Raw genomic sequence first — 25,723 nt, forward strand, 5'->3', positions numbered from 1 at the left:
ACCGTTTCTCCTGACCAGCACAGAAATTCTGTGTTACTGAAAACAGGGAGATCCAATATTATGTCTTTGAAAGACCACTAGGGGGGTCAATGTCGGACAAATTACTGATCACCGGGTATACCTTGGTCACAAATTTAACGACATATCTTAGACATTTTTTAGAGCATATTGAAAGAAAAGCCGTGATAGGAAAAGGAGAAAGGTAGGAAGATGATGAAAAGGAAAACGGGGGTGTGTGGGAGGGAAGAGAGGGGGAGGGAACGGGGGGAAGGGAAGTGAAAAAGTGGTGATCCTGCTGTTGGTGTCCACCCTTCAGATGAAGGGGAATAGTGTCCTTCTCTACTACACCAGGTATTCCCAAAAAGTCTCCTTACAGGTACTGACCTGGCCCAACGCTGCTTAGCTTCCAAGATCGGACGAGATCGGGCATTAACAGCGTGGTATGATAGTAGAGAGGCTATCTACCAATGAGAGTGCACCTATGTAAGAAAGGTGGGTAGGAATATAGGGAAAAAAAGGGAGTCAGGAAAATGTGTAGATCTGCTTTCCACGTTAGGCGAGGTGACTCATCTGCCACTTGGCCAGTGATACACCCTGGATCGCGGATGAGAGTCCACAGAAAAAGGGCTGGGTCAGTGAAGAATGTCAGAGAGGAATGAGAGAATGCTGATCAAAATTGTGTTGATGGTCACAGATAGGTTGACCGAAAAAAGAAAGAACACCTGATGTCTCTATATATGGAAAAATTTGATATGTCATTCAAAAGCACAAAAAGTAAGTGGGTGGTTCCTATGAAAACTGGAACCAGATATGTCATGTGCATAAGCACCTAGGAGTGCAATGGTATGAATTCACTGTTTTTGCGCAAAGTTTGCATGATATCTGAAGCATATTAAAGTAGATTTCTAAATTTTATGTCATGATGTCAGATATGCTGTGTGCATGGGAACCTGTGGAGAAATAATACAGATTCACTGATAAGAAAGCAGTGCAATGCACACCTTATTGATCCCGACTGGTATACTATGTTCATTTCCCTTTACATGCAAAAAATGATGAACTATGCAGTAGGTGGGAAATCCCCCAGTTTGAGATTACTACGTCTCTTTAGCATAGTTAAGCTTAACATATATAAAGTTGGAAATAACCAAGTTTGATACTCATAATGTGTGGATATCAAATTCCGGGAGCCTCTGGTATTCAGTAAACATCCATGAAAGAATCTCCTGTTTGGATCCTGTGGAAAACGCGTTTCGCCCGCTGGGCTTGTTCACTTCCGGGATCTTGTGTTTCCTGTCTGAATGTGAGGTTTAAAAGGCCCTGTCAATTAGGGTAGCAGCCAATCGGAAGTTGCTCACTAGTCACAGACAACTGTAGAAGCGTGTTGCCGGCGCTTACCGGCTGACGTCAGCAGCACGTGATAGACCTTCGCGGCTGACGTCAGTGGCACATGACCGGAGCCTGGTCACGTGGGGAGAGAGGCGCTGGTGGGTGTGCACGCAGGGAGGTCCCTATCGTCATAACGTAAAACGGAGCATGATCAGAAAAGAAAAGTGCGCAGATGAGTATGCGCAAAGAAAGAGGGGGAAGAAAAAAAGCCTGCCTGACATCATTGTACTGATGTGATGAGATGGCGCCATATTGAAAAAGGGTATACCAATAGTTTAAGTGGGAGGCTCTATGTTGCCATGGTAACTAAGGCGCGCGAGGTGGCGACTTGTTTTATGAATAATATGCATGTTCAGTTTTGTGGTGTTAAATAACTATTGCAGCTGCAACATGAGAATTGTGTGATATGAGAGGATATAGACGTGAGATAACCTGTAATATTACTATTTGTAGGGTACCGTAGACAAATATGGTGGATAAATGATACTAGAATAGTATAATCGAAAGGAAAATAAGAATCAAGGTAAATATAAAGATGAAAATAAAAATAAATATAGATATAAAAATAAAATAAGAAAAAAAAAATATATATGAAGGTAAAAAAAAGAGATTAAAAATAAAAATAAATAAAAATAATAAAATATAACGATATGAAATGACCAAGAGTGCGCCCACACAAGAGCTTTCTTCCACTCCTAGATGGGCCAGGTGTTTGTGTCGGCCACTAGGGTCGCTGAGCTTACTCACACAGCTACCTCATTGCGCCTCTTTTTTTCTTTGCGTCATGTGCTGTTTGGGGAGTGTTTTTTGGAAGGGCCATCCTGCGTGACACTGCAGTGCCACTCCTAGATGGGCCAGGTGTTTGTGTCGGCCACTTGGGTCGCTGAGCTTAGTCATCCAGCGACCTCGGTGCAAATTTTAGGACTAAAAAAATTCGGTGAGGTTTTGCCAAAACGCGTTCGAACCCAAAACCTGAAAAATTTCCGGTGCACATCTCTAGTGGGACTACATTCTCTCTTTTCCAGCCCTCTGGAATTACTCCTGTAGCTAATGACTGGTTGAATAATTCTGTCAATGGTGCTACTAGCACCTCTAAGTATCCTTGGATGTATCCCATCTGGCCCCATAGATTTGTCCACTTTTAGCTTTGAGAGTTCTGTTGGGACCTTCTCCTCTGTAAATGTACTTGTTTAATTTTCCTGAATATCCCTGCAACTTAACTGTGGCCCCTACCCCTCTCTTTCAGTAGGGAATACTGAGCAAAAATTATTATTAAGATGATCTGCTATTACATTGTCTGCCTCAACAATACTCCCAGTCTCTGTCTTTAGTTTTATTATTCCACCTTTTGTTTTTCTCCTTTCGCTTTTATACCTAAAAAAAAAGTTCTGCCTCCTTTACCTACTGACTGGGCCATTTTCTCCTCAGCTAGTGCCTTTGCACATCAGATTACGTTCTAAAGAGGGGTACTCACGGAGCGATACTCTATGCAATCTGACTAGATTGCTTAGAATTTGAGCATTATCGCTCCGTGTGTACCCCCTACAGCAATAGCTATGCGCAGCCCCCCACATCACTATCACTGCTGCTAGATTGGCCTGCAGGCTAATCTAGCAGGTCGCTCCTTCACCCGCTGGGTGAAATGAGCACCGCCGCCCACAGATCGTGCTGAGCAGCGGGAGAGATGTGTGCTGAGCAGTTCACTCAGCACACATCTCTCCTGCATCGGCCCATCTATATGGGCCTTTAGTCTCCTTCTAAAGGGCCATGCACATGGTGAGATTCAGGCTATGCCCGATTCTCACTATGCAACAGGGGTTAGGTTGGCATTGCAAGCACATAATGAGTGTGCTTGCGATACTGACTATGTGCAATTTTGGCCAAGTGTCAATTTTGACTCTCTTCTATAGAGATAGTCAAAATTGACTTGCCTGCACAGTCTATCTAGGCTTGCGATGCCGACCGTGCATTGGCATCGCAAGGTGACTGTCACCTTGCAATCTGCACTAACTTTTCTTACGATTTTGACTATATTCTCAAAATCGTAAGAAAATCTCACTGTGTGTACACACCATAAAATAGATCTTGTTCATTATTTTGTGTTTACTTATATTTCCTAAAAGCCATCTTTTGTTTTCACAATATTTGCTGCTTCTTTCGCAAACCACACCGGTTTCCTTTTCCTAACACTTGATACAAATGTCTGTTGCCTTTAATAGTGCACTTAATATTCACCACCTCACCCGCACCGCTTCCAAAATCCTCCATTCTGCCAAAGAATCACTTACACAATCAGCCTTCCTAAAATCCCACACCTTTGTTTTTGTATGGGATGAGTCTGTCTTTATGCTGAGCCATACTGCATGATGATCCCAGGTTTTCACCCACTTTTGCGAAGCCTACATTAAAAAAAAAAAAAAAAAAAAGGAGTATCGAGGGTAAGGGTAGGTCTATGGCTACACAGACAAAGCAGTAGCAATCCAGGCTCAATGTTTTTGCATGCAAAAGCTCAAAGCTGATGGCAGATACACACCCTGAAATGGCCTGCTTCACCACAGCCTAACCTCACACCCTATCTGTGTTTGTAAGTATGCTGTGTGTATGTGTCACATAAATACTCATGTCTAATCCCCTCCTCTGAAAATTCAGCATTTGCCCCTGGACAGGGCTGTTTAAATGAGTGCATATGTGAGTGGGGGTGCCAGTCTGCTTGTTTTTTTCAGACTATCCTATTAGGCCCTTTTTTTTGTGCCTGAAAATGTTCCCATTAAAATTCTTAAAGTCTGTGTAAAGACACAGAGATACAGTATGTAATGTATTTTCACTGCCACAATCATGGGAAAAGGTTACTTATCACAAATTTGTCAATGGTAACAATAGGGTTAGTTGTATAATACATTATTGTTGTTAACATTAAAGCCTACAGGCCATTGACTTCTCTCTAGAGCTGGGAACACACTAAACATATTGCGTACATTGTCTAGCGTGTACAGACTATTGCGGGGTGTGTGTGGGGGGGGGTGTGGGGGTGTGGGGGGAGGAGCCCCAAATTGGTCTTGCTTAGGGCCCCATGAGGTCTAAATTCACCTATGGTGCCATACAGTGTTATGTCCTTAAGGTGGTCACTGATTATCACTGTATAGGTACTTATAGTCAAACGGGCCCATACATTACCTCTCCTAGCCAAAGATTAATAGGGAAATCCAGCCATAAAAAAACAATGATATTCTGATGTGAAAGTAATAGTTTAAACTAAAGAGTAAAATCACATTTCCCTTAGGTCAGTCATGCAAAGGATGACATCAGTGGCTGTGGTGTCATAATGGCCTCAAACCAGAAATATCCAGTCCTGGCTTGTCTGGTGGGGTCATGCTGTGATGTCATAATAGTGACCACCTATATCAGCTGTGCTGTTGCTGCATCACTCATACACATCCAAGGCCCTGGCACAGCTCACCTGACGATACTCACATACTTTGGGGGTATTCAATGGTTTGAAAAGTCAGTTGGGTGTCTGGAACAATTAAATGGGGGTGGGAAAGAAACAAACTAATGGAAAAAATAAACACAATTGAATTCCACGCAATATGTCCATTATAGTCAGCTTTTTAACACAAACGGAAACTTCTTAGCAACACCATTGGTTCTACTAGGTATCAGCAGTGGCCAATTGAGGTCAGCCCACCCTGCAGGTTAATTAACTGGGTTTGTTCATTAACTGGCAAACACCAAGCATTCTGTTAATGCATATAGTAGTAACTGTTAAGTGGCTGATATAGCCAAGGTCGGAGGTTAATGCAGGCAGTGTGCAGAGATGAAGTAACAGACAGCTGCATCCACTATTATGCATGGGTAACAGTAAATGTACCCCTATGCCACAACAGATGACTAAGCATTGATAAGAGCAGAGAAGTGAGCCAGTGGAGAAGTGCCCATGGCAACCAACAAGCACTGATGTAACATATATAATTTGCATACTATAAAATGATACAGAGCTGCAGATTGGTTGATGGGGCAACTTCTCCACTCTTATCACTGCTTAGTAAATGTGCCCCAGGGTCTGTTATTAGGTGGCAATCTCCAGTATAGCAAGACTCAGATCAAGTGTCCCCATCTAGTCACTGGGCAGTAGGTACACTACATTGTAGGTCACCTAGCAGGTACACAGGTGTACCCATTACTCACTGATATTTGAAAAGCGCTACAGGTGAAGTTATTTTTAACCAAATCTGTGAGGATACCTGGAAATATTCAAAAGAGGGAAAAAGACGTATAGTCTCAAGGGGCCATGCACAGGCTATTCAACAGTATTAATGTAAGGATATATACCTAAATAGAAACCAGCCTGGTTAAGAAAAACAAATTAAAATGGGTAGGGTACCTTCATTATAATTAAATTGGGCTGGAGGTGCACCAGTAAGCAAATGCAATCTGAAAAGGGACAAAGGAGAAAACGATCATAGACGGTCGTCACCCAAAGAAGGCTTACTTTGTGGCACACTTTTATCATAGAATTTGTTGATATTGTAGAATTAAAACTTAACGTTTATTAAGAATATTAAAATAAAGTGGTCAATAAAATAGGACACAGAGCAGGTTGATCATGACATGGTTTATACCTGCTATGACAACATATATAATCAAAAAATATATATTGATAATAATTTCATAGTGTAAATAGCTTAACTTCGTAGTGGGAATAACCCATACAATAGTTGTTACTAAAGTGCAGTATTAAGAAAATGTGAAAAAAGTGAGATTTTAATTGAATAATACTACGGGTTACTCCAAATTCCCAGAGATCTTTCTTATTAAATAATTAGATCTCATTCTGAAAATATACCCGTTTTGGCGGCCTCTGCCTATTCTACTGGCGTACATACCCTTTAAAAGGGAGTAGTGGTCCTCCAAGAGGACAGGAATGGTACAGATACACGGTTCAGCAATCTATAATTGTCGCACCTAATACATCAAAAGATCAAAGGATAATCAAATAGCAATCAGTATCTTAATTATTAAAACACATGTTTATCAATCAGTTTCTTGATTAATGATCCAGATTGTTGTAACATTTGCATCTCCTAGTTACGCGTAGTGGCTGCTGTAACCTATTCAGAGCTAACGTAGTAGCGGTTTATTGAAAAACAATGATATGTCTACTTTTTCCATATAAACAGTTATGAGTGAGCAGCTTACTGACTCGCAACAAGGTATATCATACCATGAAACATTGTTGGTACTAACAGATACAATATCATTGTTTTTCAATAAACCGCTACTACGTTAGCTCTGAATAGGTTACAGCAGCCACTACGCGTAACTAGGAGATGCAAATGTTACAACAATCTGGATCATTAATCAAGAAACTGATTGATAAACATGTGTTTTAATAATTAAGATACTGATTGCTATTTGATTATCCTTTGATATTTTGATGTATTAGGTGCGACAATTATTATAGATTGCTGAACCGTGTATCTGTACCATTCCTGTCCTCTTGGAGGACCACTACTCCCTTTTAAAGGGTATGTACGCCAGTAGAATAGGCAGAGGCCGCCAAAACGGGTATATATTTTCAGAATGAGATCTAATTATTTAATAAGAAAGATCTCTGGGAATTTGGAGTAACCCGTAGTATTATTCAATTAATATCTCTTTTTTTCACATTTTCTTAATACTGCACTTTAGTAACAACTATTGTATGGGTTATTCCCACTACGAAGTTAAGCTATTTACACTATGAAATGATTATCAATATATATGTTTTGATTATATATGTTGTCATAGCAGGTATAAACCATGTCATGATCAACCTGCTCTGTTTGTTGACTATTTTATTGACCACTTTATTTTAATATTCTTAATAAACGTTAAGTTAATTCTACAATATCAAATTCTATGATAAAAAAAAAAAAAAAAAAAAAAAAGGGCACCACAAAGTAAGCCTTCTTTGGGTGACGACCATCTGATAGTTTTCCCCTTTGTCCCTTTTCAGGATACCTGGAGAACAACTGTTGGGGTTCCTGTGGACCAAGTTTGGGAACCTGTGCAATACACAATACCGTGCAACCCAACAGGTACATTAGACACGGTCCAATTTAAATATTGGATTTTATGCGTAGACTTGCCCACACTGATTTAAGCTCTCCTAGACAAATTGTGGAGGTGGCACTAACTTTTGGGCACATCTCTAATCACTAAGCCCCAGTGTGACACCTCTCAAGTACACTAGTTTTACATTATATCATGGCTACTCTAGATGCTCAAACATTGTTTTCCCAACCCATTAGGGGAAATATGAAGATATTAGTTTAATTGCCAAATGTTTAAGAAAGCAGTGTACCCATTAGAGATTGTGTATTTAGAACCCATGCAGGTAGCCTGGACATCAGTAAAGAACCAATATCCAACAAATGACAAAGCAGCAAGTCAGGGATTGGCACTTTATTCACAATTTTACAGGGAGCATGGTGGGTCTTTGACTTCTGCGATGCCACCAGACACCTAGTACTGTGACAGTCACCACCAAGATGCCTCCTCCAGCTGCAGCTCCCCTCAGCCACATCACAGGAGATGAGTTAGTGTCAGAGGTACCTGAGAATGGTAAAATAAAGTCAAAACTAAGCAGTCATGTAGGCTAGTGTAGTTTCTTGGCCACAGAACAGGATTTTATCGCACATAAACATGGTAGAGATTGGATGGAGTGCAGAACTCCAGGCTTGACTATTAGGTGGTTTGTCACTAGATAAGCAGACACTTAGCCTTCTAGTCTGTCCATCAGGGCATTAGACCCATTTTGCCTGCTTGAAGGAAAAGTTACACCTCAGAGTACAGAGAGTGCATGTTTGGGTGGTACATCAGAATGTCTGAGATAGAAAGTTGCCCATAGCAGCCAGCACCTAGTTGCTATGGGGAATTTAGCCACTTTAGAATTTGTGACATACCTCCTACACTTTGTAAATCATAATGCTCTGCTGCCACAGTAGACCAAGATTCTACCAAGCACCCTGCTCTAACTTACTAGGAGTGGATAAGTTACCAGGCAGAAGACAAACATGTCTGTATAAGAGTATACAAGTTCTGGTAGATTAGCAACACACCAGCCCACTGAGCAGTGTTCCCTTAATTCCCAGCACCAATGAAATCTAGCTTAAATAGTTTAGTCTATAGAACACTTCAGCCTGGATCTATCAAATCTTGGCTTATTAAAAGCACACTGATAAAGTCCCAACCAATCAACGACTGCCATGTTACAGGCAGTGTTTGAAAAATTAGTTAGGAGCAGATTGTAGGTACTTTATCTCTGCGCCATTTAGCACTCTCCAAAGCTTAATAAATCTGGGCATTAGTTCTAAGTGTCCCTATAAAGCCAGAACTGTTGCTACTATGAATCCCATGTTTAGCCACAAGTTAACCAAGGGCTGGATGAAAAGACATTCAGTATTCTACTCTGGCTTGACCCATTTGCCTGCATCATTTTGACATAAACGCAGCTTAACATTGCAGTCAATTGTGGTAGTAGTAAGCCAACTAGAGAGAGAAAGCCGTTACCTTGAACAGAAATCCTCCTATCTGAGGGAATGTCACCATCAATGAAGTCAACTGGACCTTTGCTTACTGTGACCTTCTGCTCTGGCTCCTCAATTGCTCGCTCTGCAAATACAAGTTACAGTACCAAACATTAGATGTGCTCCTATTAAATGGACAATGCATGCATGCATGCATGCATGCATGCATGCATGCATGCAGACGGAGCCCTTACTTTTCCTGTTGCCACATGATGTCGTGCAGGAATCCTCAGCAGAAGGGACACAAACAGAAGCACTGCAGTGAAAGTATACCTGTGGAACAGAAGTCATTAAAGACCAGTAGCAGTTTAATATAGATGCTATGCCATTATACCAGATCTCTTCAGTGAGACATACACAGCACATCAGCTTATAGTCAGTTAAAAGCCAATCCCAATATTACATGTACAGGGAGAAAGATGAAAGACGAGACCGAACGCAGAAGAGCTGAAGGCCACTATTGAAGTGGCCTTGTCTTCCAGGACACCTCAGGAGTGCCACCGGCTGATAGAATCCATGACACGCCCCATTGAGGTAGTAATTCATGCAAAAGGAGCCCAAACCAAGTACATATGCATGATTAAACTTTTTAGAGGGCTGACATTTCTGTATTTAATATACTTTGATTTTATGTAAAATTCTAAATTGAGATTTTGGATTTTCTTAAGCTGCAAACTGCAACCATCAAAACAAATAAAGGCTTGAAATTTCACTTTGCATGTAATAGTCTATATTAGTTTCAACTTATAAGTTGCATTGAAATAAATGAACTTTTGCATAATATTCTAATTTTCTGAGTTTCACCTGTATCTGAAGTCAGATGTTGACATGGCAGATCAAAGCCAGTGCTTATTAATGGATACAAGACAGGCTTAGACATACAGTAGTGGCCAGAATTGCGGACACTTTGAAATTTGAATGTTTTTCAACTTTGCACTGCGTGAAGTTACTTTTTTTTTAATAAGCATTCAATGATTCACACAGTATATCAAATTAAAAGGAAATGTAATGCTGAACTCAACACAACAGAAGTCAAATATTTGCATTACAAGGGAAGTTATGCTACTTTCAGTCAGACAGACGCACAGATGCGAGAGATTCAAGAAGCAGATTGTAGTCACAGCTATTACCAGCCAATTGGAATCGTTGTTCTGAGGACCAGTCAGCTCTCATTTATGAGTAGGTGCATGGTCATGTTCAAAGGTGGGAAATGTCAGTTTGGCCATTTCATTTTGCAGAATAAAGTTGGTTACTGAAGTGCAATTACAGTTGGATGTTTGCGTGTATTGTTTAGTGCTATTGACTGTAAAAAATAAAATACAAAGATGTCATCCAGGCAGAGTGGTGACTGGTCACCCAGGAAAAGATCCAGGGTTGTTGCGTTACATGAAAATGGTATTTTGTTAGCAGTAATTGTGAGAAGTTGGCAGGAATGTGACATCAGTACAGAAGTTGTTTACGATATCAGCAAACAATCTATACAAGGAAAAGGCTGGAAGAAGTGTACAACAGGTGATGAGCAGAGAAAACAAATGTGTCAGGGACAGATGGATGTCATCTGCAGCCATTAGCAGTGAACCGAGTGCAACTGGTGTTTGTAAGTGTAAGAATGGTATGGAGAAGTACATTGACACCATCCTACAATGAAAACTTCTACAGTCTATCAGGGATCTTTTTCCAGATAAGGCCCCATTTTTTTTTTTTTTTTTTTTTTAAAAACAGGATTCAGCTCCCTGCCACACTGCACAGATATGCAAGCAGTGGTCCATGAAGAATGACAAAGGTGCTAGGATGGTCAGGAAACAGCCCAGACCTCAACCCCATAGAATGTTTGTTGTTCTGTTTGAAAAAAAAAAAAAAAAAAAAAAAAAAAAAAACTGGTACATCCGAGGCATCCATCCAATAAAATAATTCAGGCTATAATTGTCTCATGGTCCCACATAAGGAAAAGCTCCAAATACCATTTGGCTCAATGCCACATCACTGTGCTGCCGTCTTGGGTGGGGGGGGGGGGGGGGGCGATTCCCAAGAAAGTACTGATAGGACAGTGACATAAGTACACAGGGGATTTTCACCCTAAATGTTATCACTGCACAACTTCCCTTGTAACACAATTAGGACATTTGATATATGAATCATTGCATGAAGTGTAATAGTTTATCAGCATTCAAAGTTGGAAAAAACCATTACATTTTAAAAAGTATCCATAATTTTGGCCACCATTGTACATAAAGTTAAATGATAGTGGAACTTGTCTAAGTCACAGCTCAGTGGCCACTAAACACCAATGACTTGTTTGATGTAACCATGATCCATGGCACAACTCATGCAGTTGTTAGAATATACATTTAGAAGTTGCTTTACCAGTCCTTCAAGAGCAAGCTGGGAACTCTGATCCACAAAGGTGAAGGTGCTGACGATGAAGCGCTGGTAGTGTGCTGGGAATGGAATCCTCTGTGTGGGTGAGCCAAGTGGTACCAGCTGTGTCAGGTAGTTGTCCCCAGTAAAAGGGCATCTGGAATGAAAAAAAAAAAAATATAGATTACTTAAGTGCATAGATGAATTATACCTAGTCATCTAAAGTAGACATGGAGCTAAATGGAATGCCAGCCTTACCCATCCATGAGGATGGGCCATTGGACTTGTTGGGTAGGGTCTGTAGAAGGAGTGGCCCAGCAGTCATTTAAGATCAGGAACAAGTTTGGGTCAGTTCTTTGTAGTATTTTGACCTCGAAGTAGACCGGATCTCTGAGCACTTTGATGAGAGGGTAGTCTGTCTGCACGTAGTATGAAGTATACTGTATGTCTGCCAAAGGAGAAGCCAGTTACCATGTCAGCATTCATACCTTAGTCAGTTCCCTCTCCTGATCTATAGATGCATGCTGCCATCACTGCGTCAATGTCTACTTCCACTCCCAAGAGCCACCCAGACACACTGGGTAGGGCAGGCTCTAGTGGCACTAATAAGTGTAGGTAGCTATGCAGTCACCCACTGGCATATTGTTCATTGGGCAGATGATATTCAGATTCCATTGCAGTCCAGGTTAATATCCATTATTGCGCACATGTGACTTACCTAGTACCTCAGTCAGTTCGGTTTAACCATCTGAACTTGGACAACTTGTAGCAATACAATTATTGTGAAGCTACATGTTCCAGTATGCCCTGCCACAACAGCTGGAAAGCAGCTGGTTGGCCAGGCCTGATTTAGACTTGGGCATGGATATATTTAGAACCGTCTGTAATGGCAGAGTTCAGGAAACAGTCATAATGAACTCTGCCTGCCAGGTATTTAATTGGATATCCACTACCCAGTTCTAGAACACTGTTGCTATGCATCAGAGAAACCTGTTGGTTTTCACTTTTGCTCCATTACATTGGTTCTGCAAGCCTTAGTCACTGCACTACCAGCCCATACACATCTGTACTGCCAACACCCATTGGAGTCCAATGCACACAGCATTAACTGCACAGATCTGGAGTGTAGATTAGAGGTCCCCATTTTAGTTAGCAATAATAATATCAGCTGTATGGAAGTCAAATACAACAGTCATTACCTTTTGCTATCTGCAGCTCCAAGAGGAGAGGTCCTGAGGTGGACACAGGAAGGGGTGGGGGCAGGGTGAGCACCTCAACTTGCAGTGGGACAACCCCAGTATGAGAGTAGATACAACGGACAGTCATCCTAGTACAATAATACAATGTTAGCTTTGCTTTGTGTACAGCACCCCCAGACATACACCAGTTTAGATCTTACCTAAATGTACTGTCTCTTGTGATTGAGGATCCTTGCCATGTCCTTGTGTCCTTGGTGGCATAAACTGTGTTCTCATACACTACAGTGTTATCCGATACCTGGCAAAAGAAAGCCAGTTGTAAAAATTAAAAAATATTTTGGAGGAAACCTATACAATGCTAGATAGTCAAGTGAAGTCCTTTGGTACCAGCTGCCTGTACTCCATCAAACCATTATTAAACAATGACAAAAACACCCTATATCAAAAATCAATGTTTAGGATGGAAGCCTGGATTAGAATTACGCAGCCGTTACACGGTTTGACATTTAGGGGCAGAAGTACCAAGCCTTGAAGAGAGATAAAGTACCAATCAGCTCCTAACAGTGATTTTTCAGACAGCCTGTAACATGGTAGTTAGGAGCGGACTGGCTAGTACTTCATCTCTACAGCTTAGTAGATCTGCCCCTTAGTAATTTGATCGAAGCAAGGCTAGGGACCCTCTTGTCTTACTGTAGTGCCAACCATCCATGGAAGTGCTATTACTTCAGTGGCCAAATATGGTGTGTTACCCAGAGCAAGTACATTGTAGTCACCAGGATGCACATAACCAAGTGCTCCTACTGGGTAAAGGCGCAGACAAGATAGTCAGTCTAGTAGTTAGGAAGTCTGACAGATGGAATATAGGGCAAGCACCAGTTCTACTACTCACATCCACAGCAGACTTACCCGACTGGCTCCTCCACAAGAAAGGGGGAACTGGTACAGTATGAAAGCTGAAGTCTTTGAAACACTCAGCATGGGGCAAGAAGTAGAGTCCACATTGAGGACACCAACTGAAGCCAAGAGCAGGGATGGTGTAGTCACATCCTCAGAGATAGCAATCAGAACCTGGCCATCATTTGTACACTGTGCAGTCACTGGAGGGAAGACACAACAGAAGCAGTTGGTTGAATAGAGTCCTTCATCTCATGCTTGGTAAACAGCAGATATCTCCAGGACTATGGCCCTCATTCCAAGTTGTTCGCTCGCTGCTAATTTTAGCAGAATTGCTAATAGGCTAAAATCCGGCAGTTCTGCGCATGCATCTCAGGGCGCACACGCTAAGCAAATTTACACAAAACTATGCTATTTTACTCACAGGCGAACGAAGCTTTTCAATTGCTCTGCTGATTGACAGAAAGTGGGAGTTTCTGGGCGGAAACTGGCCGTTTTCAGGGAGTGTGCTAAAAAACGCAGGCGTGCCAGGTAAAAATGCAGGAGTGTCTGGAGAAACGGAGGAGTGGCTGTTCGGACGCTGGGTGTGTTTGCGACGTCAAACCAGGAGCTAAACAGACTGAGGTGATCGTAATCTAGGAGTAGGTCTGGAGCTACTCAAACTGCAAGGAAATTGCTTTTGTTAGCAATTCTGCTAATATTAGCAGAATTGCTAATCTTTCGTTAGCAATTGCTAATCTTTCGTTAGCAATTCTGCTATGCTAAAATACACTCCCAGAGGGCGGCAGCTTTGTGTTTGCATTTCTGCTAAACGTAGCTAGCGAGCGAACAACTCGGAATGAGGGCCTATGTACATATGGTACAGCCTTTAGATATTGCCTGACCTCCTGGAACAAGCTTACCTTTATTCCCATAGTAACAGGGAAGGGAGGGGTCACTGGTTGAGAAGCAGCAGTCTAGTCCTTCACAGACTGCCCTGGTCACAGAGGAATTGGCACATGGCAAGCGGTCTCCACTCTGGACAGCAGCACAGTCACTGGGGCTGGGAGCATCCATAGCTGAGGGAGAGACAATAGTAACTAGTTAGGGCTTCACTAGTAACAGTAGCAGTTCAGGATCTTTTCCACTTAATTGCTGATCAAGTTCTGGTCTTTAGCCAGTTAATAGGGAAGGTATCTTATAGAGCATTACTTATGGCCTGTCCAGGGAAGACATTTATGACTCATGTGGAATTTGACCAATTGATCTAACTTGAGTGCTAAATTGTTAGAAGTACAGTAAGTAGTGGTTGTGCCAAGTTGTAGGCATCTCAAGATGCATCCAGCAGCATCAGCCAGGTAGTAGACCACACGCATACATGATTTTTCGACTGTCAAATGTGGACTATTAATTTTAAATCCACTCTGCAGTATAACAGGTATAACGAGCCTTCTCTTGTGGATAGATGTGGAGCAGACATTCGCTTTAGTTTCACCAATTCCTGAAGGCACACACATAGTAGCCAACTGTAATTCTGTTTATTAGACATTTTTCTTGCACTTCAGTTTCCAGTGAGCTCCCCAGTTACAGATGCAGCATGGCTGAGTGTATTTGCAGCCAGCGATCGCACCATTTATTCCATTAGGAATTAATGGAGTAATCACCAGCTGCAAATAGTCTCAGTCCAACATGCCATGCTGCATCGTAGCAAGATGAGCATGGCTACATGGGATGGGATTACAGCTACAAGCCTAAACATAACGATAGACCCGTTATGATCTTAATGGCCACCCCACCCAGCCATAGATCATGAGCATCACAGATGTATTTCTGGCATCCTCAAAGTGAAGTAATTTTATATATTTAGTGAGACTTTGGGGCAGAAAGTGTATGGGGTGTACAGGCCTGAATAGCACCGGCTACACCTCCTGTCTCACATTAGGCCTTTTTCCCTGTGTATCCAGGGCCAGATTAAAAGCTGAAAATGATCAGAGTTACCTGGCAGGAACGGGCACCGGATGTCTCTTTTACGGTATTCCACTGCACCATTGGAAATTTGTTCTGCGATCAGAGTCATCACATAGCCTCCATGCTGTGGAACAAGAGTGATAGTGGACATACTCAATACATGTGTAAGCTACAGGATCCTGTACAGCGTTACATATATACACTCCTGTAAGGGGATTTGTATTTAGCTTGGCAGAGGGTTGGAGTTGTAGGTAGAGGAAATGAGGGATGTGTATAGATATGACCAACCAGCTCCTAACTGCCGTCTAACCCCCCCCTCCCCCCCGACAGCAGATTAGTTGGTACTTTATTTCTCCAAGTCCTATTACATTTGCCCCTCCAAGTTCACCTATAGGATATGCCAGCATATTATAGGTATTTATGGTTAGTTTGCAGCAGAGCCAGCTATAGGCATAGGCAAACTAGGTAATTTCCTAGGGCATTTTATATGCCTAGGGGCATCTGCCGATTAAAATGATATGCAGCATGCCAATATTCTGTGTAGCATTTCATATGCAGATACAGCCACAGTCTCACAGTATATAGGCATGCTGCATATCATTTTAATCAGCAGAAGCTGCTTGTGCATCCTAGCCACATAGCAATGCAAATAAGATGCATTTCCATTACAAAAATGTGCCCGACGTTAGCATTGAGGCAAAATTTATGAGGACACATCTGTATCCAAGCAGAGGCAGAGGTCAGTGTATTAGTGGCAGTGTGAGTGCTGTGTGCATGTAAGGGGCACTGTGTCATTATGTGTATAAGGGCATTAATAATGTGCGGCATATGTGTAACAGTACTAGTGTATGTGTGATTATGTGTATAAGGGCATTAATAATGTGCAGCATATGTGTAAGGGACATTATGTGTAAAAGGGCATTAATAAAGGTTGTCATAATGTGTAAGGCGCATTATGTTTACAAGGACATTAATAATGTCTCATGTGTTAGGGGCATTACTGTGTGGCATTATGGGTATAAGGTGCTCTACTATGTGGCATTGTGTATAGAAAGGGCACTACTGTGTCGTCTAATGTGAATAAAGAGCAATAGGGTGTGGTGTAATGTGAATAAGGAGCAATTCAGTGTGATGTAATGTGAATAAGGGGCTCTACAGTGAGGAGTAATGTTTATAAGGTAAAGTGATACTACTGTGGGATGTAATATGAATTATGGACACTATCGCATGATCAAATGTGAATAGCGTTGCAGTACTGTGTGGCGTAATTAGAATTACTATTGTGTGGCCATGCCCCTTGCCAGCAAAAACACACCCTTTTTGGGCTGTGCGCCAAATGTGCGAATTGTTCCCATTTAAAATATAGGGGGTACAAACACCAAAATAAGGACTGCTATGGGTGAGGGGTGATGGTGCTGGGAAAGAGGTGCAAGGTCAGATGCGGAACCAGTGGTGGTGCTAGGGGGCACCAGCCAAAATCTTGCCTAGGGCATTATATTGGTTAGGGCCGGCTCTGGTTTGCAGTCCATGTCTAGTTTGCCTTACCTCCTGTCTTACATAACATCCATCATAGGCAGCACCAATGATCATTGAGCCATCTGGTTTCCGTCCTACCCAGAGCCTACAAGTAGAGTCATTCTGGAGCCTGTGAGGCTCCCCTGCATAATCTGGAATAGATATGGAGCACAGTATATGTTAAAGACAAAAACAATATTCTCCTATATATTTGGCCAGATCTGTGACCTTGAACCATTTGCTAACACTGGGTGGAGTCACAGATCTGGCATGTCAGCCACCCCCCTCTCCTGCTGTACCCCCTGTGTGTGTTGGGGCCACTCCCGACCTACTCTGCCTCCGTCCTCAATGCTGCCACTGATACGCCCCGCTGCCCTGAGAGCGACCCACACCCGCTGACTCTGCTACTGGGCTCTCCCCTTCCTCCTGTGTCCCAGCAGTGGTGCAAGAGAAGCATCTACCCTGTGTGTGCTGGAATGATAAGCCCCCAGCACACAGTATATTTTAGGACTGATTATAGTCAGGGATAAGCTGCCAGCACACACGAGTATGCGATATTATATTACTAGGTCATTCATCTTGCCCTGTGTCCACTCTTCACGCTGTCACAGTGACCTATGCCCCCTTAATCATGGCACACCCTTTCACCGTAAAATATGTAACCACTAACATCTATTCAATGTAATACACCATATCATACAAATATTGTCCGGACAAAGCACGTGCAGGGGTTAAGGGGCCGTAGCCCCTTGCGAAGGTGTGAAGAGCCCCGTAGGGCGTGATGAATCACCTAGCGCAGGGCTGGCCAAACTGGTCCTCGAGATCTACCAACAGTTCATGTTTTCCAGGCCTCCTGGAGATCTGTAGAATTGTCAGTTAGGAATGAATGCAGCACATCTTAATTAGTAACTACACCTGTGCACCAGCTAGGTGGTCTGGAAAATGTGTACTGTTGGTAGATCGAGGACTGGTTTGGCCAGCCCTGACCTAGTATATCTATATCTCCTGGAATGAGTCACCACTCCTAACGTTTTATTTCTGCCCCACCAGCAGTATGGTTTTACTAAGGTACGTCACAGACGGTATTCTGAGGACTATGGATACCTCTGGTCCCTAGTGGTATTGCAGCAGCTTCTCATCACTGATACATGGGGTCTTTGTGTCTTAGAGCAGCTATACACAGGAGCACATTATATACAGGAAGAACATTTATGCAGATGTACAGTGTTTAACCCTGATCAGTAGCTGTTTCAACTAGTTTATTCTTGCACTTCATAATGTACAGTAACATACCCACCAACATTTTACACATAAAGATTGGTACAAATGAGAAAAGGGGGTGTGGCCATGGATAAAGGTGGCGTGACCACACCCCATTTCATATACTTTCAATGGAAGTTTGGAGAGGCAAAAATCGGTACAGACCATAAAAAAAATAAAAAGTACTGTACCTTTTAAAAAGGTACAGCTGCAGTAACTACATTGACATTACAGACATCAGAGAGAGCGACTGGTCAGCTGGCAAGTGGTCACATTTAACCGTTTCCCTTATGTGCTGGTCTGCAACTCAACTATAATGCAGGTCTATCTTACATACCAGGCGGAATCTGTGTATATGGTCCTTGAGTACAATAACGCATAGTTTTATCATATATTCCAATGGCCCCGCTATAGTTAAATCCTAATCCCAAATTAGAGCCACCACCCCTCCTTACTAACCATGAGATCTTTGCTCTGTACTGGCAGCATCTGGGAAGATCTGTCCTGTCCTCCAATACATAGGCTTACCATACTAAGGGTCTGTCCCTAAAGGGACAGATGTATTAAGCCTTTAAAAAAATGGTGTAATAAAGAGTGATAAGTGTGCCAGCCAATCAGCTTCCTAACTGCCTTGTAACAGGATGTATATAAAAAACAAAAAAAAACAAACAAAATAGGAGCCGATTTGTTAGTACTTTATCACTTTAAGGCTTAATACATCTGGCCCAAAGTACCAGCCATCTCCTAACAGTCAGTTTTCAAAGACAGCCTGTAACATGGCAGTTAGGATATTACTGGCTGGTACTGTATCTCTGGCCACAGCTTAGTACATAGACCCCTATCCATGTAAATCAGAACACACATGAATTACATTCTGTGGCTGGCTTAACTCAAACCTGACCGTCACCTGGTTTTAATCAATCAGCCACAAAACCTGTGAATCTGGGAGGCAATCACCAGACCTCCTGTCAGGATCCTGGTGGTCAATGCCAGCAAGCAATGAGATGCCACAGGCTTTTCACCCTCTGCGGGTGTCCACGATACCCATAGAGGGAGTATAACCTGTGGTGAGTGCAGCAAGCCACCGTGCCCACAGCATGGTGAGCCTGCAAGGGGGTTTCTCAAACTCACCCTGCTGCCGGCCAGGATGCCGTTGACTATCTTGACAGCCGGCATCCAGGCTGCCGGTAAATCGTATATATTCTATGAATCCCTGCGTGTCCCAGTTAGGACAGTACAGTAAGCCTGCCAATACACTGCAGGGCAGCAGTGACCCAGGTGCCACACAATAGCCATTGGTACAGAGCATCAGAAGCACTGATCACGTTCCTATGACAGGCACACCAGCTCACACCCAATTCTCTAGCATATTCTAGGTAAGAGTCAATGGATACTAAACGTTGGAATGCCACTGTCCGTTATGTGACAGCTAACATTCTAAGCACTGGTCTCCTATACCCAGCCCCAGGTAAGTGATACAACCCAGTTAGTTGCTATGGGAAGAGGCGGCACTCAAAATGAATTTTAAAATAAAACTTACAGAAAATACATTTTGGCCCAGGACAGGTTCAGAGACACGGTCCCTGATAAGGAATCTGTTCTATGATCTTACTCAAATGTAAGACATAAGCTCTCTGTTGCCTTATGAGTAAGATGGTTAGTGAAGGGATTACAAGATCCCAGATCACTTTTCAAGAGATTTAGCCTATAGTTACACATTCCCACCAGAAAGCAGCCTAGAAACTGACCTCATCAATTGATAGATTTTAATAGAAGATGCAGAGTTCCCTTTATAGAGGCCAGGTCTCTCCAGTTAGGAAGTAGAGGCCATCGCTACTCACCCAGTACTGTGAAGGCAGAAGCAAAATCCAGGCGCACAGAGGGCAGAGAGAGACGCATCTTACTGGAACCACAATGCAGATCAGACACATCTTCTAAAAACTCCTCAGTACCAGACACTAAGCTACAGCTCCACAGCAATACTACACACCCCAACCAACCCCTGGAGATCCCCATCCTGCCTGCAGCTCCCAATACTATAGGTGACCACAGGCCGGTCATTTATACCATGATGAGGAGGCGGAGCCTGCAGTGTGATCAGTCAGGTGCTAATGTGATCCCAGGTGTGCGTCATAAGGCCACTCAGGTGGGTAATAAGCACATTGCCCCATTATTCACTATCACTTACCCTAGCTTACCATCCATTTTCTTTCCAACAATTAAACGGACTATACACCTGTATTTTACTTGTGTATATAATTACACTGTCCCACAAATAATTGTATTTTATGTGTTATACACATGGGAGTCCCAAAGCAGAATTATTTTATCTATTCATTTGTATAGTGCAATCAGTAGTTACATGGCAGTGCCGTACACAGGTCCATTTATAGCTGTTGTATCACTATATGAGATACGGGCAGGTGTGGTGAAGTCTGACATCTCATAATCAGTTAGGACAGGCATGTCCAAACTGCGGCCCTCCAGCTGTTGTGAAACTACACATCCCAGCATGCCCTGACACAGCTTTAGCATTCTCTGACAGCAAAACTGTGTCAGGGCATGCTGGGATATGTAGTTTCACAACAGCTGGAGGGCCGCAGTTTGGACATGCCTGCGTTAGGCTATTACCATGCTACTGGGACGCTCATGGATTACACAGGTTCTGTGTCTGATTATAAACAGGTGAAATGCCGGCTTGAAGTCAGCCAGCCACAGAACCTGTGTAATTCATAAGCGTCCTGGTTTAAAGGTATAGTATGGTAAGCCTACAATCAGACTCATTCATTGCACCATGTACAAAGGGGATAATTCAGACCAGATCGCTCGCTAGCGTTTTGTGCAACGCTGCATTCAGATCAGAACTGCGCATGCATATGCACCGCAATGCGCAGGTGCGTCGTACGGGTACAAAGCGGATTGTTGCTGTGCGATGGGTTTTACGAAAATCCATTCGCACCGCCGATCGCAAGGTGATTGACAGGAAGAAGGCGTTTGTGGGTGTCAACTGACCGTTTTCTGGGAGTAGTTGGAAAAACGCAGGCGTGTCCGAGCGTTTGCAGGGCGGGTGTTTGACGTCAATTCCGGTCCTGGACAGGCTGAAGTGATCGCAGCGGCTGAGTAGGTTCTGGGAAACTCAGAAACTGCACAAAGTTTTTTTGTACCGCTCGGCTGCACATGTGATCGCACACTTGCAAAGCTAAAATACACTCCCTGGTGGGCGGTGACTATGCGAACGCAGGATGGCAAAAACAGCTAGAGAGCGATCAGGTCTGAATTACCCCCAGAGAGCGTTACCATCCCGCAACAGGTCACTGGGAAGGTCACGGCTGTCTCTGAGACACTCACATGTGGCTGAGTTATTCGCTCAGTAGACCATACATTATAATTTGATTTATTATCTACACACTAGGTGATATAGTAAACTAGATCGCTCAGGAGGGGGAAAATGAGCTATATAGTTCACTATATCGCTAAGTGTGTACCCAGGGCCATCTAAACAGCACTGTAGGCCCCTGGGCAAAGCAATACACTGGGGCCCCTACCCCTCCTCCAGCAGTAGGGGCGGGGGTGCTATCAGCAGTAGTTTTTATGTCCTGCGGGCTGTAGAGGGTGTTCTATCTTCCGCTCAGCATGTAGGACCTGTAGCATTAATTTCTATTTATTACTCCTTTACTGCACAGATGGTGGTGAGATGGGGTGGAAGGGAGAACACTAAACTGTAGGAGGGGGCATTGCGCTGAATGTTGGGGTGCCGGTACATGACTTCCAGGGTGGTAGAGGGTGTTTGTTGCCTAGGGAGGGGTGGATAGTGGAGTGGGCTTAATATCCACCATTTTCTGGTGGGAGGGCAGCTTGCTTGATTGTAGATATCTCCAGTTTCTGGAAATAGATTTCTTAGCTTTCAATGGAATATAAAACTAAAGAGTCCCACCTTTCAGCAGGTACTAGGGTCTTGATCAGAGTTCAGGAGCCAGAGCAATCCACCAATGAAAATATAAAACTACATACCAGGCGTGTGGAGCTGGAGCAGGGACCAGCTGCTGGAAGGGTGATATCTCTGGTATTGGGCATAATAGAGACAAGCTGCCAGTGACCACCAAAAGGGGAGAGTCCCAGATTTTGGACTGTACCCTCAGAAAAACTCTACTGGTCGGTAAACACTAGGCGACATGCAGGGGCGGATCCAGAAGAAAATGATAGGGGGGGCACCATAGAAGGGGCAAGTACATTTGCGTGCGGCTTCGGTGCATGTGAGGTGGCGCTTCTTATACAATGCCCACAGTTGTAGCGCTCATTATGCAATGTCCACTGTACTGGTAGTGCCCGTTATATAGACCCCATAGTAGTGGTGCCCCTTATGCAATGCTCGTATTGCCCCCAGTAGTAATGTTGCCTGTAGTAATGCCCCCAGTCATTTAGCACCCTAGTAGTTAAGTTATGCCCCCAGTGGTAATGCCCCTGCAGTTATGACCCCAGTAGTTTACACCCACCCCTTTAATTTAGCCTCCCAGTGGTAATGCCCCCTGTAGTTTGCCCCATTGTAGTTTAGCCCCTGTAGTTATGCCCCCCTTGTAGTTTAGCCCCCAGTAGTAATGCCCCCAGTAGTTTGGCCCCTGTAGTTATCCCCCAGTAGTTTGGCCCCTGTAGTTATGCCCCCAGTAGTTTGCCCCCCCTGTAGTTTAGCCCCCAAGTAGTAATGCCCCTGTAGTTACGCCGCCAGTAGTAATGCCCTCCTGTAGTATGCCCCCAGTAGTTAGCCCCTTTGTAGTTGGCCCCCAGTAATAATGTCCCCCAGTAGTTTGCCCCCAGTAGATGCCCCCCCAGTAATAATGTCCCCCAGTAGTTTGCCCCCAGTAGATGCCCCCCAGTAATAATGTCCTCCAGTAGTTTGCCCCCAGTAGTAATGCCCCCTAGGAGTTTGCCCCCAATAGATGACCCCCCAGTAGTGATGCCCCCATGAGATGCCCCTCAGTAATAATTCCCCCAGTAGATGGCCCCCAGTAAAAATGTCCCCCAGTAGCTGCCCCCAGTAGTAATGCCCCCAATAGATGACCCCCCAGTAGTAATGCCCCCTGTAGATGCCCCCCAGTAATAATGCCCCCAGTAATAATGCCCCCAGTAGTAATGCCCCCCCCAGTAGTAATGCCCTTGTTGATGCCCCCCAGTAGTAATGTCCCCCCGTAGTTTGCCCCCAGTAGATGCCCCCGCTGCATTAAGGAAGATAAAAAACTTCATACTTACCGAACCCCGTTCCCGCTTCCAGACTTCCTCCTGGCGTCCTCTCCTCAGCACTATGAGAGGGATGTCATGACTGACGTCTCTCCCATAGCGCACGCCGCACAGTGACAGCGCCGGAAGCCGAAGCTCAGTACTGAGCTCCTGCCTCTGGCTGCCGCTGTGCAGGGAGACGGGCGCCCGTTGGTAACACAATCTCAGCGGGCGCCCGTCATCTCCCTGTGCGGCGCTGGCGCCGGAGGAGAACGGGGGACGGAGGCCACAAATGACAGGGGGGGCACGGGCCCGAGTGCTTCCCCTGGATCCGCCACTGGCGACATGCAGGGGCGTAGCCATAACTTTGTGGGCCCCATAGCAACATTTTGACATATGACGTTCATATCGCTCGTGCAGTGGCTGGGTCGTGCAGGCAGCTCCTGGACTACAGTCCAGATTAAGACAGCGAAGGTCGTTAACGATCCGTAGGGCCACACATCGTTAGTTGCTGGGGGCATACACACTTGCAGAGAAAATGAGCTCAGGATGGGTGAAAATGAGCGATGTTACTCATTTTCTCGGCAAGTGTGTATGCACCTTAAATCAGGCAGAACCCGAGATATCTGTCTGCTTTGAAGTCTGATGCCTCCAGTTCCCCAGGACTGATTTTAAAAAATATGGTACCCCTGGAAAAGGGGTCCCCAGCTATCAGCCTAGGGACCTTTTACTCCTGGGGCCCTTGGGCAACTGCCCATTGAGCCCATATGAAAAGACGGCCCTGCATGTTCCCACCTTAAGGCAAACAGAAGATCACTGTAAAAAAAAGAATACAATTTATGTGTAAATACAGTCAGATGCTTTGACTGTAGCCAAGTGGGTGGTAAGGGAACTGCGGCGTTATAATCACATCATCATGCCTACACCCTACGCTATACAATGCCACAATTACTGGCATTGTAAAGTGGGAGGTGGGGCCTTGATGACGAGATTCAGGGCAAATTGCGTTATCAAGCTGCCCAGACCGTCCACTTTACTCGGGAAGTAGGAGGCAGCAGGTCACCATGGTTCTTCTGGGAAAGTTGTCTACCGGGTGTCTGGGTCCGTTACCTGAGATTTGAGAGTCTCACAGATGTTCCGGTAGTTTAGGCAAGTAAGCAGTGAGTTCATAGGCATGCACATGCAGTAGAAAGGGAGTGGTGGTTAGCATTGTACCCCTTTCACATCGCAAACCCGGGTCAGATCCGGGATTTGAACATGGCTCCAACCCGGGTAAGAGACATTCACATCGCAATACTGACCTGGGTTATTGCCTTTTCTGCTGCGGGGTACACTGGGCTCCACAAGGAATGGACAATGGGTGTAGAGTAGGATCTTGATCCGAGGCACCAACAGGCTCAAAGCTTTGACTGTTCCCAGAATGCATAGCGCCGCCTCTTATATCACCCCGCCTCCCTGCACAGGATCTCAGTTTTGTAGTTGGTGCTGCAGTAGCAGGCATTTAACAGAGGCGCTGCTCCAGGCAGCCCTAAGAAGAGCTTTTTTTCTGAGGAAAAAAGTGAAGACTTCAAGGGCAGCAGCAGTGTTACATGTCAGTGGACATTCACTGCTGCAGCTCCAGCTCTCCCCAGCGGCGATGTACACTCCCGAGCCCTGGTTGCCGGGTAACTACAGCAGGAGGCTTCGGTTTTCTTCTTGTCAGGCACACACGACGGGGGCTCTCAGAGATCGCGTGGCCACGCTTCGGGAGGTGGTAAGTGGGTCCCGCTTGCGGGACCCGGTCATTATCGTGATCCGGCGCGGTCAGTGGGAGGCGGGCCGCACGCGCTGGCGGTGGACACTGTGGCTATACAGGCGATCCCACTAGATCACAAGGGCATGGGACAGGTCAGGTTTTCTCTATAAACCGTTTTATTAGAGCCCGCAGTACCCGGTGGTTTTGCCAGCAGGGGGATTGAGCTTGGACCTGAAGCCCCTCCCCCATCACCAGGGCGCCATTTTCTGCAAATGTTCCCGCCCTGGAGCTGCATATCTGTCTCTCCCTCACTCCCTGTCAGTGTCTGCGGCGCCATTATCCCTCAGCTCACTGTTCCTGGGAATGCTTGGGCAAATCCCCCTATGTAAAGCCGCCTGGTTGCCAGTGCTGTGCCTTTACAAGACACTTAAGTATTCTACCTGCCTTTTTTAATCAGTGTTAGTTAAGAAAGAGTGCATTTAGTCAGGGTTTCCTAGTACAATTACCCTGTGATATACATCCAGTTCTACTGTGTACTGTTATATCTATTGTTATATAGCTGTGTAAACTAGTCCAGTGTAATATTATTGTTAGTAATAACCTCTGCATTGTACAGACTGACTATTTGTGTGTGCATTTGATAGCTG

At 44.3% G+C, this 25,723-nt stretch overlaps 1 protein-coding gene and 1 pseudogene across 1 annotated transcript; both read right to left on the bottom strand.

The window, feature by feature from the left end:
- Positions 1-336: 336 nt before the first annotated feature.
- LOC134937014 (5S ribosomal RNA) lies at positions 337-454 on the bottom strand (annotated as a pseudogene).
- A 7,364-nt stretch (positions 455-7,818) lies between these two features.
- On the bottom strand, positions 7,819-20,168 carry LOC134933445 (zona pellucida sperm-binding protein 4-like). Its single transcript, XM_063928660.1, has 12 exons — positions 19,972-20,168; positions 16,901-17,022; positions 15,386-15,479; positions 14,311-14,466; positions 13,421-13,611; positions 12,715-12,812; positions 12,515-12,642; positions 11,574-11,763; positions 11,322-11,472; positions 9,152-9,230; positions 8,941-9,042; positions 7,819-7,983 (listed from the first exon to the last, which is right to left on the bottom strand). The coding sequence occupies exons 1-12, from the start codon at positions 20,144-20,146 to the stop codon at positions 7,838-7,840; spliced, it is 1,632 nt and encodes a 543-aa protein (XP_063784730.1). The 5' UTR covers positions 20,147-20,168; the 3' UTR covers positions 7,819-7,837.
- Between the last annotated feature and the right edge of the window lie 5,555 nt (positions 20,169-25,723).

Source organism: Pseudophryne corroboree, chromosome 6, assembly GCF_028390025.1.
Source record: "Pseudophryne corroboree isolate aPseCor3 chromosome 6, aPseCor3.hap2, whole genome shotgun sequence".
Lineage (NCBI taxonomy): Eukaryota > Metazoa > Chordata > Amphibia > Anura > Myobatrachidae > Pseudophryne > Pseudophryne corroboree.

Excerpts from the sequence above, each read along its gene's own strand:
- LOC134933445 (XM_063928660.1), bottom strand. The coding sequence starts at position 20,146 with ATGGGGATCTCCAGGGGTTGGTTGGGGTGTGTAGTATTGCTGTGGAGC. Across the intron at positions 14,467-15,385 it reads CCGGTGCCCGTTCCTGCCAG|CTATGGATGCTCCCAGCCCC; the intron begins GTAACTCTGATC and ends TCTCTCCCTCAG. Across the intron at positions 7,984-8,940 it reads TAGGAGGATTTCTGTTCAAG|GTACCTCTGACACTAACTCA; the intron begins GTAACGGCTTTC and ends TACCATTCTCAG.